The sequence below is a fragment of the Trachinotus anak genome, unplaced genomic scaffold (assembly GCF_046630095.1).
Source record: "Trachinotus anak isolate AG129_WGS33_773 ecotype Australia unplaced genomic scaffold, CSIRO_AGI_Tana_v1 ptg000016l, whole genome shotgun sequence".
Lineage (NCBI taxonomy): Eukaryota > Metazoa > Chordata > Actinopteri > Carangiformes > Carangidae > Trachinotus > Trachinotus anak.
In genome coordinates, this window is record NW_027273867.1 from 8,641,669 (window position 1) to 8,658,685 (window position 17,017).

At 43.1% G+C, this 17,017-nt stretch overlaps 2 protein-coding genes and 1 long non-coding RNA gene across 3 annotated transcripts; 2 read left to right on the forward strand and 1 right to left on the reverse strand.

The window, feature by feature from the left end:
- Positions 1 to 1,443: 1,443 nt before the first annotated feature.
- On the reverse strand, positions 1,444 to 9,188 carry LOC139633570 (uncharacterized). Its single transcript, XR_011693783.1, has 3 exons — positions 9,062 to 9,188; positions 8,875 to 8,958; positions 1,444 to 6,891 (listed from the first exon to the last, which is right to left on the reverse strand). It is a non-coding gene; the product is annotated as an uncharacterized lncRNA (long non-coding RNA).
- Positions 9,105 to 12,203, forward strand: zbtb8b (zinc finger and BTB domain containing 8B). Its single transcript, XM_071499313.1, has 4 exons — positions 9,105 to 9,278; positions 9,527 to 10,442; positions 10,611 to 10,789; positions 11,463 to 12,203. Exons 1-4 carry the CDS (start codon positions 9,105 to 9,107, stop codon positions 11,775 to 11,777), a joined length of 1,584 nt encoding a protein of 527 aa, XP_071355414.1. The 3' UTR covers positions 11,778 to 12,203.
- An 876-nt stretch (positions 12,204 to 13,079) lies between these two features.
- LOC139633568 (tissue alpha-L-fucosidase-like) lies at positions 13,080 to 16,274 on the forward strand. Its single transcript, XM_071499314.1, has 7 exons — positions 13,080 to 13,853; positions 14,185 to 14,319; positions 14,660 to 14,903; positions 15,062 to 15,262; positions 15,367 to 15,557; positions 15,650 to 15,749; positions 15,828 to 16,274. The coding sequence occupies exons 1-7, from the start codon at positions 13,483 to 13,485 to the stop codon at positions 15,963 to 15,965; spliced, it is 1,380 nt and encodes a 459-aa protein (XP_071355415.1). The 5' UTR covers positions 13,080 to 13,482; the 3' UTR covers positions 15,966 to 16,274.
- Positions 16,275 to 17,017: the final 743 nt, after the last annotated feature.

Below are 17,017 nucleotides of genomic sequence, written 5' to 3' on the forward strand. Positions count from 1 at the left end.
CTGTTATAAAGAATAAATACATTTAAAAAATTCAAGCAAGAAGTGCAAATCATAACAGGTTTCAAATAATTGAAAGTCCAAATAAATATTATCAGAGGGACCAAATCCCGGATGGCTTAACAGATATGATTAAATTGATGTTGTGTTTTTAAATGTGTCTAAACAAATGTGTTTTGAGCAGCAAGGTGTCCCCAAAAGTGATCAAACATGATCAAATGAGCAAATGAAACTTTTGTTCACTGTCTGGAACCCCTGTGGAGAATTTGTGAAAGGCCAAATGTGGTCAAAGAAGCTCTGCATGGTGCCCTGCTGTATGCAAACGCTACTGACACGAACCCAAAAACCCAGTTGATTTCTTATTGGTATGAGGCTTTTATAACAGTCAGCCTGTGGCTGGGTGCTCAGCCTCTGGGGTCAAGATTGGATTGGCATGGGAACTGGCACCAGACTAGCTTGGCACTGTCCAGCCTGGACCCATGAGGGAATTATCTGTCCCTCAGACACATAAGGAATGCCTGGGACCTGTGGCACTGTTCGTATGGTCGCTGCCGAGATTCACTCGGAATAAACTGGATGTATGAGGCATTCTTTGGAACGCCAGGTTTGTTCCTTTGGGTATTCCTAAAGAGCGGCATTGTGTTTTTATGGTCTGATTGAGCTGATATGAGGTGTGAATAAACCTCCAGAGAAACGGGGTTAGACACAGTCAGTATATATGTTTGAGATAGTGGCTGGTGTGATTTGAGGTGTCAAGAGGGCAGGAGGGCTGCAGTGATGGGTCATGCTGCTTGTCAGAGAGCGAGAGACATAGAGAGAGAACAGAGAGAGAGAGAGTGAGTCCTCCCTCCTCATCCGGCTCCCCTACGCAAAGATAAATAAAGAGGCTAAAAGCCGAAGAGACGAAGCAGAAAGGGGCTTTTGTGGTTGCCGAGTGGGGTCCCTTTCATGGCGGTTCCCACAGCACTGGGCCCATGATGACATTCACCATGTTTCACACACAGGCACACACACACACACGCATGCTGATGGGCCCTGTGACTGCGGTGACTTTCGCTGGTGCCGGGCCCCAGACGGGACGGCGAGGGCCCCGAGAGCCACAGGCAGCCATTGTGCTGTCGCCGCGGAAACCAGCCTCTTTATGTCAGACATGTTTTTCTGTTTGTTTTCTTTTTTATGTCTTTAATGTGGGCAAGGGGGAATGTTTCCCCACTCATCTCCCCCTCCCCCCTCACTGCTCTGCGTTATTTCCCCCCAATACCCATCTTCCTCCTCCTCCCACCAATCCATCCACATTTGTTTCTCCTCTTTTCCTCCCTCCTCCTCTTCCACTCCCTTCCTCCTCTTCCACTCCCTTCCTCCCTTATGTTGACTCCCCCCTTTTCCCCCTGGAGATCGTCATTTGTAAAGCTCTTTGCTTAGACAGCCCATATCTTTGTCGTGGTGTTGTGGCCTCCCTCTCACTCAGCTCCTTTTTATCTGTACTTCATGAGGTTTTGGCACAAACTGGCACTTTTTCTTCCTGCACTGAAAAAAAAAAACCCCAACAAAACAATGTGCACAACTCTAAAACAACAAAACCTATCCCCAAAAGAATTCTGCCTTTCCCACGCTAAGCCAATTTTCTTCACAAGATTAAACAAACTCCCAATAACAAAATGAAAGAAAAGAGGAGGAGGAGGAGAAGGAGGAGGAGGGGTGAAGAAAAAAAAGAATCTGGTTATGATTCCAGTCTCCAAAAAAGCCAGGATGCCCCAAAGTCCTCCAATGAGAAAAACAAACCTTAAAAAAAACCCAACTGTTACTATTTTTAAGTGCCTGAAGAATGTCGCTCGGTGCCATGACTCAAAGGCACGCCGGCCCTCGTCCGTAATCAGTTCATTCTGACTGCACTCCTCCACCACATCACACACAGGACGCAATCTTTTATGAGCTGCAGCGAAAGACGAGGAGAAGAAGGGGAAAGTGAAAAATGAAAGAGTTCAGGGCTAATCCACTCTGTCCCCTCAGCCATGCATGCAACTGTGCCTGATTTGATGACTGGGGGTTTTAAGACTCAGCTAATATTAGCCACGGTAAAACTAGTTTTGCTCAAGCTGACTATCATTCAAGTTTATGGAGGAGACTCATTTTTATTGCACGGAGCCACGTGATGCTTAATTCCTCGATCAGCTTTCTATTTTTGTCAGTGACTGGAGAAAAGGCGTACAGTGGAGACACTGGCAATTCTGAAAGGAAAGTAAACTGTACATGGCAAGGATGCACTCAAAACAGGAAACATATGCATCTGTTCCTCAGTCATTTTGAAATTCAGAGAATTAGATAAATTGAATTCAAGATTGGTTCAGAGGAGCTCTCACGGAGTCATAATCCCTGTTTTATGCTGCCCTGAATACCCTAGGCCGCAGCTCTCTGACACCCTCTCACTTTCCCAAATCCCTCTTATAACTTTACACCTCAGATTACGGCCTTATCATGGAGGCATCCTGCTGACACCTTGTTCTGACGGCAGCTCGGAAGAGCAGGCATAAGCCCTTAAAAACCGGCATAAAAACTTGCCGCCACCGCACTGCTGGGTAATTTTTAGTGTTCCCAGAAGGGGATTAGAGTGAGTGTGCAGGGAAAGAAAAGAAGACTTTGATGGAGGAAGGCTGAGGGTAATAATGAACATCATTTTCATTTCCTGAGGGAGTTGGTATCACTTTTATTGGTCCTGATAGAGCCATTTGTTATTAAATATGACTAGAACTGAAATGAAAGATGCTGTGATCACTAAATATGGATTTGTCAGCATTATTTTTACTAACACAAAAAACTGTTTCCAGTAAAACTGGAACAGTTCAGCTGATCTATAAACTATGAAAAGGGGATATGTCCATATCTTGAATAGATTACAGTGGTTCCAAAGCTTTTATGTCTGATGTACAACCACAGCCCTATCAGACAAACCCAAGTACCTCTTCATCAACCTCACCTGTCTCATTCCAAATATGTTCTTATAAATGGATAATGCTAAAGAAAAGTACATATTTTCAGTATTTTTCCTTTTTCATACAACTTAATTGTCAACGTTTAGGTTACTGAGTTAGGATTTGCACACCAGCTGGAGTGGCAAAATAAATTCACTGTTGCTTCACTACCTCTGGTTTAACTGTTTGATTATTCCTTTTTGCTGACTATTTCAGCTGTATGTCTGTTACTTTCAGCCTTCTGTTTCTTCCCTTTAATTCACTACTTTCAGCAAACTATTTCAATCAGTTCATTCACTGTAGCTATTTCAGCTGTTTATCAATTACTTTAGAGAAGCTACTTAGTTTTGCCATTGCTACATAGCTCATTTAGCATTAACAGCTGTTTACTAGACAAAATGTTTTAAGTTCAGCATCAAATCTCCTTCCTTTACTTGTTACGAGCTGTCCAGTGGTGGAAAGCAATACAAATTTAACTCTTGTCTCTATCACATCTTCTCCTCTACTCAAGTTAGCATGCTAACCAGCTAGCCCTGGTCTTGTCACTTTCTGATAGCAACTCACAGTAGCCTCCAATCTGACGTAGCGCTGCTCAGAGGGCGTATTGTATTGTAAGGACAACAATGTCCGAAGCTCCTGTCAAGCAACAATCACCAGCGCCTGCTCCTGGCGAGAAACCATGTTCAGTAGCAGGAAAACGTACAAATAGCTCCCTTCTCTGTAACATTTACAACTGTGCAGTATTACTTTTAGCATCACTTTTAGCTTGCTATTTCAGCTACTATATTGTTACCTCTAGCTAATTATTTGTTTATTGGTTATTTTTATCTGGTTATTTTAACCTCTCTGCTCACTTGCTAACGCAGTTGCAACTGTGATATTAATGTGTTGCCACAGACTATGTTGGGCAGCTCACTGGTCATTGTAAATTTACAAAACATTGCAATTTGGCTGTTTTCCTCTTTAACAAAAAGCTCTGGGTGTAGTTAATCACATTAGAAGTAGTTGAATTCAGTTGATTTAATTAGTTAAGTTTCCCTCTTACCCGCTGGCAACTGCAAGATTACCACTGGTGTCTGAGTGTAATGAATGAGTAAAATACATCAGATCATATGTGAAGCTGATTGTGCTCATTGACCGCCATGACACAACTTCTCAGGCCACCGCTTTGTACATTTTTTAATGGAACCACAATATTGTCTGTTTTGACATCAAACAAACACAACACAGTGCCATGACAAAGCTTGACACACACCACATGGATGTAGACAGACATAAATACACGCATTCAGAAACCTACACATGACAGATGTTGCAAAACTGATACACTCTACACATAGCTCAGGCACAAACACACGCTGTGTTTCTCAGACATGAGAACTTGCTTGAGGTCAATGCTGGAAGACGACTAGTTAGCTGTACAGGATGCTTTGATCTTTGTACTTGGCTGTGGCAAAGACAGCCAGCCAGAGCTGAGGCCCGGCGCTACCGGAAGCCTGCGGTCTGGGATGGCTCCATTTACTACTCTGCTCTGGTGCTAAATATACAATAATATAAAGGCTGGCAGATTTATTTCAGACTGTGATACATTTCCTCTCCAGCGAGAGAAGAAAGGACTAAGCAAGAGACAGACGTCTCCAGATCACTGAAGAACATTAAGTGATAATTACAGAGAGAGATAGACAGAAAGAGAGAGACGAGGTTCCCCCTCTCGCTTTTCTCTTCCTCTTCCTCTGTCACCACAGAGGAAAGTGGCGTCTCCAAACTGAAGAGGGGCGCCCGCTGTATTAGACTCCCAATGATTGGCTATGATTGCATTATCTGATCCCATGAGGGATAAAAGCACAGCAACACACACACACACACACACACACACACACACACAGACACACACACTGTCACCACATGCCTGTATTTCATTGCTCAATAATCACTGCCTCCTCAGAAGTCAAACATGTTTTTTTTTTAAAACATCTTTGACATGTAGCCATAAAAGAAAATATGACTCAAACTCAAACATTGTCTTTATCTTTTTCAAGTCAGTTTTCTGAAACACATACGCACACACACAGACACACACACACACTCATGCTCCCTTATGTACTCGACTTCACCACCAGTCCACCGCACTCCTCTCAAAGCTCTTTGATCCCCGGTCGAGGGTCCTCTCCGCGGTGCCTCTGTCTGAATTCCAGAGATTCTGGGATAATTCAAACGTTTCACGGCACATACTTGGTCCCCCCAGGAGACAGTGGCGGAGATGGAAAATGCCACCACGGTCCCCGGCTCTCTCTCCCTCCATTGTCCCTACTCTATAATCAGGCCCTCTCTGTGGCTCGCGCTGCCACCGTGGTGTGTTGTCTCAGCCTGGGAAAATGCCGGCCTAAGTGGCTGTTATGTGCTGAGGCGCAGACCACAGGGACCCAGAGGGGTGCTGCTGGAGCCCTCTGTGCCAGCCATGGGTCTCAGAGTGGCTAGCACACACAATGAGTGAGGTCTCCAATCTAGATGTAGCCTTACATAACAGCCACTGCTACGTCTATTTACTTTTTAGAATGAGTTTCAATCACTGAATCATACGTCATCATAATCATAGGCGTTAGCCAAAAACCAAGTGATAAATCATGAATTTGTTCCTAAGGGGCTGCTGGGTGTAAACCAGCATTAAACTGCCACATAGATAGGGCAGTACTGTAGAAACTCCAGTGCGATGGCTTGGCTGTGAAAGGTCTGTGGAGAGGGAGTTTCCTGCCCTTATGTCAACACATGACCAAAACAAAGGCCTTGTGTTTCCCTGAGTCAGAGCGAGAAGAAGGTCAGGAACCAAAGCTACTTCAGAGTTGAACCCATTTCAGCTTTGTTTTGGGACAGACTCGTGTTAGGGCCGGGCAGCTGGGTCAGCCGACGGTTGGCCTGCCCTTAGCCGGACACAGCGCTCCATCAGGTCAAGTTTACAAGGACTGTGTCAAACGCTGCTGGTTTATACTAGTTTATATTTAGTGCTTATAAGCATGAATCGGGCTTTTATGAGGTGCCATAAATTTCATTTTCAAAAGAGGGTGAGTATGGAGGCTCATGTACGCCTACTCTGTGGTTTCTCCAGGCCACCACGAAGCCTTTGTGTTGTCCCCGTTTGCCATGGGAAAATATCTGAAACAAATAAGTCGCCTGGTCGGCACCCATCAGCGTAAAAAACACTTCTAAGAGCTGTGGATTATGCTGAGAGGGTGTGGCGCAGTTCTTAGGGAACTACTTGTTTACCCTTGCTATGTCCAAAAATAAAAAAAGGAACTATTTTCTCTCTGGGATGGAAGGCAAATAAACAAGTATTCTTGAGTAGACATTGTGGGCAAGCGCGAGCCGCCTGTGGTTGTGCAGCAACATGCTGGACTTGGTATGCGCAGTTGTGTGACACTTTGAGGTTGTTCCCCCAAAACATCATCACCATCATCATCATTGTCATCATTTCTGTTGATGAGCTGCTGCAATGGAAAAAGACAGACATAACTCAAATTTGATAGTAGTTAAAACAAGAATATGTAACATTTAAATGTACAATAAATAAATTCTTTCTCAGAAAAAAACAAAAGGTAGATTTCAAAGACTTACAAATACTGTACCAAAGCCACTATTACTCTCTATTACTATTACTCTATTACTACTCTATGGTCGGGTAAGACCATTTTGCGGTTGTGCCAGTTAAGAGATACCATCATATGTGTCCCCAAGCAACAAGGTATAGACAAAGGTTTAATGTAAAAGCAAAGACATCAGTGACACACTCTAAAGCAGTAGGTGGCAGTACAGAGTCACTTCATAGTTTGCCAGCCACCATAAAACATAAAAAGAACAAAAAAAAGAAGGATACCACAACAAACATGTTGGGGGAAATGGAAGAACCACCACCTTCCAGGGCAGAGTACAACTAGGAAGAAAAGAGAAAGATTGGCAGAGGGTCATGGGGCCAAAAAAGAAAGTGAGAAACCAAGGAGCAAAACAAGAATAACCCTTGGTCCAACAATAACAGGATAGAATGAAACCAAGCAATAATTTGGTTTATTGCTTACAGGCTCAGAGATGGTATCTGCTTCATTTAAGCAGTAATACAACTTCTAACACTGATTTCTACTCCGTATTGGTTACTGTGCTGAAGTGGCAGTTTGTGTGGAATTTTTTTTTGTCGTTGTTGTTTGTGGGTCTGATTTAAAATCTTACTGTTCGAATGCTACAAAAAGTAAACTGATGTTTGGAGTTTTATTCTCTGAAAACATGCGTAACACTAAGTTACACAAACTAACTCACAGTCTAGTGTTAATGCCAATGTTAGCACTAATAGTAACCACATTTATTTATCAGACCCTCTGATAAATTATGCAATTCATTGGTGCAGTCATTTGTTTGCTTGTCATCTCGTTCACATGTAACCTGGCTGGCAATCAGCAGAGAGACGCCACTTACTAGCAGTGACCAGACTGTACTCCACGGTGTGTGAAGATCAACTTCACAAACTGTGGGCAACTCACTAACTGCCTGTGGCTGCAGCTTGGGTTGTGACTCCTGCCGACGGGTGAGTGAATTCAGTCAGGGCAAAGCTAACTCAGACTCAGAGCCAAACAGAATTTAAGGCACCATCATCCTGTAATTGCCATTTGTGGTCACAGAGGATGCTGTGACCCCAAATGCTCGGCAAAAGTTACAGTCTCACTTTTTATGTGAAGAAAATAATTTGATGTCAAAAAAAATCATCATCACAAATAATTACCTCCATGTACATCATTTATAATATAAAGAAGGTAAATAAAGTTATTCTTTAAACGGCTCAATGATAAAACGTTTTGCTCTGAAGTGAAGAAAAAGTCAGGCGACACAAGTGGAGGAAGCCTGTGTAATATGCGTGTGTTTTTTTTTTTTAATTTCATCACAAATGAATGCAGCTGTTTATATTTTTCTACTCTAAATGAATCTCTTCTCTAATATATCTATATCTATATTTAATTTGTACATTTTTGCCCTTCATTTGGAGATGTATTGTAGGATTACAGCAGAGAAATGTGATTGCACTCAGCCACCTGAAAACAGCACTCGTATCTGTTATTTTATGCTGTCATTTTTGTTTTGTTGATCACAGTTGAGTGGAACATCGTCTAAGATAATTTCTCACATCAGGTACGTGATGCGCAGTTTTTAAACTCTCTTTGGATTCAGTCGATTTGCATTAGTGTCTTGCAGCCACCAACTAAGGTACAACGACCCCAGGGGACAAGGGTCTGATGGGGATGCTGGGAATAGATGCAGAGGTAGAGGGGGGTAACCAGGAATACACCCTTTACTTTACAGTGGTGGTGGTGGTTTGAATTGAGGGATAAGGTGACGTTGTGTTACACACACATGTACAGTAGGTGGCGGTGTGCACCTCAAAGTTGTTTGCGATCTACCAGTAAACCGAGCGTAGAAGAAGAAAACGGAAGTTGTTGGCTAACGTCAACACAGGGCAATGAGCCTCGCAAATCACTATTTTTGTGTTTTAATAAAGTTTTTGTGACATTCTGACGCGTTTTTAGACAGGTGAGACGATAACATGTCTTTTTTTTCATCTCACTATGTGTTAGCATTCCTCGTAAAGGGCAGTCTATGTAGTTAGTCAGCTGTTTTTTAATATCTGCAACTAACGTTAGCTGCTCGGTGCTAGCCACACAAGCTGGCTTGCCAGCAAATACGAAGAAGGACTGTTTAGCTGTTGCCTTCTCTTTTCATTTCCTCTGTCAGACATATGCTTATTTATCTGAACTTTTGTACGTTTAAATCTCAGACACTTAAAATACACTGAGTGTTTTATGATATTAAACGTTGCCTAATCTCAGTGATTAAAACACTGTACAACCTTAATACGTAGTAATAGCAATGTTACCTCATTGGTGAAGGCGTCCTTCTCTCCCTGTGGCCCATGTTGACTTAGCAGTGTGACAGTTATATTTGTATGCTTTATTGCCACCTAAACAAGAAGACTGAAGTCAAGTGTCACACAAGATTTGTTGTTTACAGAACCAAAAAGTCCAATATTGACCTGTTGCTGTTCCCTGTTCAAAGTGACACACCCTTCTATGTCCTCTCTCTGTCAGGCTTCACTGAGGCGTAGACATGGAGGTGCCCTGCTACCTGCCCAAACTGCTGTTCGAGCTCAATGAGCAGCGTAAGCGGGACTTCTTCTGTGACTGCAGCATCCTTGTTGAGGGCCGTGTTTTCAAGGCCCATCGTAATGTGTTGTTTGCTGGGAGTGGATATTTCCGGGCTCTTCTGGTTCACTATCTGCAGGTGAGAGAGGCTGATATAAGTCCTTTCCAGAGTTTTATTTTCTTCAGTAGTGGCAGGAAAAAGTGTAAGATCTTAGAAACAAATGTCATGATCTGGCCAACATATTGTATTTTTTATTTTGAATGATATACTCTGATGCCATAAAATTAAAAAAATAATAATTTTCCATTAAAAGTAGGTAAGAAGAATATTGGACATATGTAAAATAAATCAGGTCCTGATTTTGTCTGTCATATATCTCTTTTCAGGACAGTGGCCAGCGCTACAGCACAGCATCACTGGACATTGTAACAGCTGATGCTTTCTCAATTATCCTGGACTTCCTCTACTCTGGCCGCTTGGCTTTAAACAGAAGTAATGTCATTGAGGTGATGTCAGCAGCCAGCTACCTGCAGATGACAGATCTCGTGAACTTCTGTAAAGGATACATTCGCTCATCTTTGGAAATATGCAACAAGGAGAAGGAGAGGAACACGGAGAAGGAGGGCCAGGGACAGGATGGAGGGATGGGTCCTGCAGACAGTGGCACTCCAACTGTTGCCATCTCCAGTGCTGCAGGGACTGCAGAGCCTCATTCACAGGTTGCAGAGGCGGACAGAGGGTCAGGTCTAGGTCCGGAGCCTGTGACCTCGGCTAGAACCCCCTTGTCTATCCCTGTTGCAACCCCTCCAGGCACTAGCAGGGACATGGGCAGCAATTACCATTCCAGGGAGGAGTTTGCGTCTGGTAGTGAAGGACAGAAGGGACACATGGATCAGACAAACCTCTCATCCTCTTCATCCTCTGCTTTGACTCCAGAGTTAGTGAACCCCAAGATAGAGTATGACCCTGATGAGGAGCTTATGGAGTCCCCTGACACCAAAGACCTTGCCTCATATCCTGGGCCCTCTCTGCATAATCCTCATCATAGCAGGCTACTTCCCCCAAGTCCCTCTCCCTCCAACGAGCGTTCCCCCCTGGGATACAGCCCTTCTTTTAATGCCAGGCAGCTGATGGAGATGCTGGCCAGAGGTGAAGGCCCCAGTCCTCTGGGGGACAGAGTGGGGCAGCGCTTTAACCAAGGACTTGGTAGCAGCACTGGTGGAGGCAGAATGGATGAGAGTTTAGGGTTTGTGGGATCATCTATCATGGAGATCCAGTCGGACTGGCTTGGAGAGGACACAGGTAAATGACCTAGGGTGACATATTTTCCCAAGGGCTTAAAAGAAACATCTTGTAACTAATACTATGTTGCATTCAATAAATTATCAGACAGAGGAGTAAGGCTGCACATTTTGCAGTGTTGTCCCAATGAGGTAGATTTGAACTGTTGGCTTCTCTCTCCCCCTGCAGGCGATGGCCTGGTAGTGCCAGTGAAACTCCACAAGTGCCCATTCTGCCCATACACTGCCAAACAGAAGGGCATCATGAAGAGACACATCCGCTGTCACACAGGAGAGAGGCCTTTCCCTTGTCCCATGTGTGGCAAGAGGTTCACAAGACAGGAGCACCTTCGCAGTCATGCCCTCAGTGTAAGAACTCGCTGTAGCTGTGACTGCAGAAAAATCGGGAAAAAATTATGTCATCTAACTTGGGAGATGATCATTTTAAATGACTGAGGAAGATAGGAATTTTGTGACTGTTTTCCAGATGCGAATGAGTGAAATTGTGTAAGAAGAGCCTGGCATTAATAATGCTCAGTGAATCTACCCCAGGTTAATTAAGAATTTATGAAAACAAACTTACTTCATGTATAGGGTGCATAGTAGCAAAGGCTGAGCTTGTTGCCAACATATTTGTTGTTATTCAGTAACAACAACAAATCTTGTACAGATGAATTCACTTGTTAAAGATTTAAAATTGAATCATTATTCATTTCGATTCATTCTTGGCTGACAAGAATTGTTCGGTGTATAATTAATATTTAAGCTATAATGCTTTGTACACATTTTTAAGCCAAGTAATTTCTAGCAGTTAGTTGTAAACAGTAATTAGCCGCCTCATTCTTTAATTAAGTGCAGTTAAATTTCTTCTTCCCTGTTGCTTGTGTTTTGTGTGAATTGAAGTGAGCACAATAAGAGCAGTCAATCTATGGTCTCCTGTATTGTTATTCCTCACATACTGTATGATAGTCTAAAAGCTGTTGTTGCCTCTACAAAATGATTCACATACCGCTATCTTTCTCACTGTGTTGACCATCGGCAGGTCCACAGACACTATTGGCCAGTGTCTTGCAAGAGCTGCAGACGAACCTTCACTGGATCCAGTGTTTCACCGGGACTCAGGCGCTTCGGCATCTGCGACAGCTGCAACTGCGTGACCACCACTCATGATGATTCCGCCCCTGTTCACCCCACCAGCCAACCAGAGCCCATGGAACGTGCAGATGGGGGTACAGATTGGTCCAGTTTTATGGACGATGTAGATGAGGTGGAGGTTGGCAGAGTGGAAGACTTGGTGGAGAAACAGATGCTTGAAAGGCAGCTGGCTGTCTGCACTGATGTAGGCCACACACTGTGAATCTGTAGCCCACTGTACTCTGTAAAGAAAACCACCACTTAACACAGTTAACTGTGGCCATACTGTCATTGATGTTAAATTATTACTGTAAGATGAACTTATTTATTGATTCATTTGTAACACAAAATGATTCCTCTTGACTGCTGGAGGGAGAGTGCTCCTGTAATTTGACGACAGCAAATAGATTCAGTGTTGTTTGTTTGTTTGTTTGTCCGTTAAAACCATGAATGTGGCCTTTATTTTCCTGACCATCTTTGAACAGTTGATAAATCCAACTTTTCCTGTATGTGTTGTACTTAAAGACAATGTGGCTATCAAAGTTGTAGGATGATTCCAGATTACAGTTCACAGAAAAAAATAGCTTTGTGGGTATGATGGGGCCACTGTGGGTATTGTTACAATAAATGTGTCGTATGTATAACTGGACATGGTTGTCCTTCATCTCATTTCTGTGTTCATTTTCCAGTTGGAGTTTTCTGAATCTGGAGGTTAATTAAATTCCTTGCTGCTTGGCTTACAGTAAATTTACATCAAATGATCCACCAGCACTGTGACACAAAAATTGTTGTTTGTCACCCTCTAGTGATTGAACCCATACTAGAGGAAAAATGATTATTTATTAATTGCAAATCTGAGGTAATATTATTTAATTTACAGGCTATTGCCTTAAAGAAGCATCTGATAGCCTTACAAAGTGTATACCAGTGCATGTTAATGAGTAAATACTGAGTCAAATCTAAGTCAGATGGACATTGTCATTTTACTAAAGCCATTTATTTCATGTAGGAAGTTTTCCACCAAGGGATGACTGGCCCAATTTCAATCCAGCCCCTACACTCTTCCCCTACCCACTCTCACTGTGTTTGCAGGTTTGTGTGGAGGATCTACCAGGTCATTGCAAACCAATTCCCCTTAAGTGGGGGTTGGGTTGTAGCCTTACAAATACTACAACACTTCTGAGGGGGGCCCTGAAGGGAGTGTTCTCCCAGGGCATTATACAATCTGGAACCTCCCCTGTTATTGCATAATATTCCCAATAAAAATAATTAATTTTCCAAATTAAGTGTTATTTAAAAGCACATTTCCCCAAACTGGAGGTTGTAGTATTACCAACAGGAAACTATTAATGAGTGACATGATTTTGTGACACTACATTGAATAACAGGTAAGTTATTGAATAATATTCCCCCCCCCCAAAAAAAAAAAAATTCCCCAAATTAGGAAAAAGCACATTTCTCCAAACTGAGTGTAGTGTAACAGGCAGCAGCTCAGTTGTGTCTTTTTTTTTGCGACGCTACAGTTTATAAAACGGAAGTTATTAAATATTTGTGTAGTAAGCGTTTTCGGTATTGCACTTGGTAGACGGTCCCTGGCCACTCGACTCAGCCGGCTGAGCAGAGAAGCAGAGCTCCGAGGAAAGCTAGTTTTGATAATAACCGGGTTGTAGCTCATTGTCTACATGACCACGATATGAAAGAGGCTGCGTTTGAGCCCCAACAACGTTTAGTTAGTTTATCTGAATCGGGAAGTTCGCATCCGTGAATATCTTTACCGAAGCGGCTGAACTTGTTGAACACACAAGTTGGATCATCTGACAAGGAGGATCCTACCTTGTCAGGTAAAATCACCTGACGAGTCAGGCGAGGAAGCAATAAACAACAGCTTCTTAATCCCTTGAGGACTAAAATCTTCTTCACAAGTCATCATGCCGCTTCGGATGCGACCTACGGGCGTGATTTCACTGCTTGGTGTTGTTCTTCTTGTGACTGGACCCGGACGCGCAGTGCGTTACGAACCAAACTGGGCCAGTCTGGATGCGAGACCTCTGCCCGAGTGGTTCGACGAGGCGAAGGTCGGGATTTTCGTCCACTGGGGGGTCTTCTCTGTCCCCGGCTTCGGCCAGTTCAGTGAGTGGTTCTGGTACTGGTGGAAGACCACAAAGCGCGCAGACCTGGTTGAGTTTATGGAGAAAAACTACCCGCCGGGTTTTAAATACGCGGATTTTGCGACCCAATTTCACGCAGAATTCTTTGACCCGGATACATGGGCGGACATATTCAAAGCATCTGGAGCAAGGTATGGCCTTGACCATAATCTCTTCCTGATAGCTTACAAACCAGCTGACCTGGTGTAAAAACATGTTGTTTTCAGTTCCCATTTGAGTAGGATTTTGAATGTAGCGGTTCCCTCTTGTTGTTTCTGTTTACTCAGCACCAGCCACACATGCAAATGTCATGTATATACTTGCTTTCAGCCAGTGCTACTCAGGACACAATAAGTATACAGTGGTCTAAATTATTCGACAAATAATAATTGAATAATAAACTATTAACAGAACACAACAACAACAACTCGCTTCCTTGTCTCTGAAATGTTTGTGGCTGTTTGTGTGAACATGCTTTTACAGGTACGTGGTTTTCACATCCAAACACCATGAGGGATTCACAAACTGGCCCTCGCAAGGCTCCTGGAACTGGAACTCAGTGGACCTTGGTCCTCACCGGGACCTAGTGGGAGAACTGGCTGCAGCTGTCAGGAAGAAGTAAGTAGATCAGGGGGACGTTGATTCAGTTTACCGATTTTTCTGTCCTTTATGGCAGATCTGTAATATTCTGTAGTTTAATAAATGCACATGAGGCTGGGGAAAATGCCAATAATGTTATGATATGAGATGTGTCTTGAATTTTATGATATGATGTGATGAATGATTGATGCCCATAATCATCCTTAATGACAAGATTTAATCAATAAGAGCACTTAATATCTTCATAAACTCTATAACAGGGTGTGGGTTGAGAGTTTTGAGAGTGCATTACGAAAGTAGTTGACATAAAAAGGAGTACAGCTGCTTCGTATATTCACTAATGATTTTCTTTCACCAGATCACTGCATTTGGGTCTTTACCACTCTCTGTACGAATGGTACAATCCCCTTTTCTTGTTGGATCAAGCCCTTGAATTCAAGACTCAATATTTTGTTGCCCGTAAGGCTCTCCCAGAGCTGGTGGACCTTGTGATGGCGTACAAACCTGATCTGATCTGGTCCGATGGGGACTGGTCAGCACCGGATACCTACTGGAACTCCACCCAGTTTCTGGCCTGGCTCTACAATGACAGCCCAGTCAAGGTGAAAGACACGTTGCATATATTAATCAAGATATATGAGGGAATAAGAAAATGTAGCAGCACTAAATCTAAATGATGAGTGAGAATAAATGATACGTGGCTGGTTCATGCAGAGTATGTTGGTGTACTGTTGCGTATCACTGACGTGTATTTCTTCAGGATGTGGTGGTTACCAATGACAGGTGGGGTAATGGCTGCTACTGCAAACATGGAGGCTACTACAACTGTGCCGACAGGTACACACCAGGTGAACTTCCAGACCACAAGTGGGAGAAATGCCAGTCCATCGACAGCCGTTCCTGGGGCTACAGAAGAGACATGAAGCTCAGTGAAATCATGGACCTGCCTTCCATCATTAAGGTGAAAGGTCACAGTAGGTCGTGACCTACAACTGATTCTTGTCCAGTTATTTTGTTATTAGTTGTTCGGTGATCTGGCTTTGATCTAACATCGTCTTTCCACAGGACATGGTGAATGTGGTGGCAATGGGTGGCAACTACCTATTGAACATTGGGCCCATGGCAGATGGTATGATTGCCCCAGTGTTCGAGGAAAGGCTGAGGGGCCTTGGTGCCTGGTTGGGGATAAACGGGGAGGCTATCTATGCTTCCAAACCCTGGAGGATCCAGACAGAGAACAGCACTGACCAAGTCTGGTGGGACTGAGGGTTTTAAGTCATGTTCTGTTTTATTGCTATATAAAAGCCTGTTGTAGGATGGCTTTAACCACCTTTTGCTCCCATTGTAGGTACACTGCCAAAAACAGTACAGTTTATGCCATAATCCTTGGTTGGCCACCCAAAGATCTACTCCATCTTACAACACCAAGGACATCTGTGGCAACAAAGGTAAGCCTTACACTCTATACCTTTTAAATTCAGTTTAACATCATTTGTTATAAACTATCATCTTTCATCTTTTCACAGGTGACACTTTTGGACTATCCTAAAATGCCACTGAAGTGGGCACCAATGACACAAACTGCTGGACTGGTGATTCTTATGCCTGCTATGCCAGAATCTCCTGGAAATGCCTGGACTCTGAAACTGGAGGGTGTAGCCTAACATCAGAGAGGCAGCAAAATTTCAAAAGACATGTCTGTTAAGATGATTTTAATGTTAACAATGTTAAAATAGACACTTAACCTGTGTGTTATTGTAGATAGAGGTTTTGAAAAGGTTTGTCAAAAAATGATTTGTTAACGATCTCAATAACTCTCTCAAATTTTCTGTTATGCTCCTTGAGAACTGAAAAGAAATATATAGTGTTTCAGATGGGTATGTTGCGTATGTGACTGTGGAACAGCCTCACTGTGGTAATTTTGCACTTGTTTTTGTATTAAATTTACAATAAATACAATACAGTAAACAATACATTTATAGTATACTGCAGGTATATAATATGGACATTTTTGCTTGTGGATTTGTGAAATGGCCAGAATAGTGATGATTTTCCTCCAAAATTAAAGAGTAGCTGTACATCAAACATATTAAAAAGGATGAAACACTATAATATTCATACACCATAGGAATGATATTTATTTTCCCACGAAATGGTTTTCAGCAAGACTTAGAAGAGAATAACACTGACTGGCGTTGCTCTATTCTCCATTGTATTTGTATATTTAGATTTTACTGTGTATGAAAAGTATGTGGCAAAAGAAGATGCGATACATATTCAACTGAGGGGGCGACAGTGAGCCTCCGTTGCGTCTGAGGTGCTAAAACACCACAGAAGAAGAACTTTTTTCTTTTTTTTTTTTTTTTTTTTTTTTTTCCTTTAACGACTTGTTTTGTCCCCAGCACAAAACGAGCATCTCTGTGTGCTCCTTAAAACATCCCTTGAGCTGTGTGTCCTGTCTGGGGAAAAAAAAAAAACCGGTGACATGGGGAAATCGCGAGATTTAAGCGAGTTTGAGCGGGGTATGATCGTGGGGGCGAGAAGCGCCGGCTGCAGCATCTCGGAAACAGTGAAGCGGCTGGGATTTTCCAAGACCGCGGTGTCTCGGGTTTACCGGGAATGGTGCGAGAAGCGGAAAACCTCCAGTCACCGGGGGTCCTGTGGCAGGAAGCGACTCGTTGACGAGAACGGCGAGAAGCGGATGGAGAAGGTGGTG

Excerpts from the sequence above, each read along its gene's own strand:
- zbtb8b (XM_071499313.1), top strand. The coding sequence starts at position 9,105 with ATGGAGGTGCCCTGCTACCTGCCCAAACTGCTGTTCGAGCTCAATGAG. Across the intron at positions 9,279-9,526 it reads TTCTGGTTCACTATCTGCAG|GACAGTGGCCAGCGCTACAG; the intron begins GTGAGAGAGGCT and ends ATCTCTTTTCAG. Across the intron at positions 10,790-11,462 it reads TTCGCAGTCATGCCCTCAGT|GTCCACAGACACTATTGGCC; the intron begins GTAAGAACTCGC and ends GACCATCGGCAG.
- LOC139633568 (XM_071499314.1), top strand. The coding sequence starts at position 13,483 with ATGCCGCTTCGGATGCGACCTACGGGCGTGATTTCACTGCTTGGTGTT. Across the intron at positions 14,320-14,659 it reads GCTGCAGCTGTCAGGAAGAA|ATCACTGCATTTGGGTCTTT; the intron begins GTAAGTAGATCA and ends TTCTTTCACCAG. Across the intron at positions 15,558-15,649 it reads AACAGCACTGACCAAGTCTG|GTACACTGCCAAAAACAGTA; the intron begins GTGGGACTGAGG and ends CTCCCATTGTAG.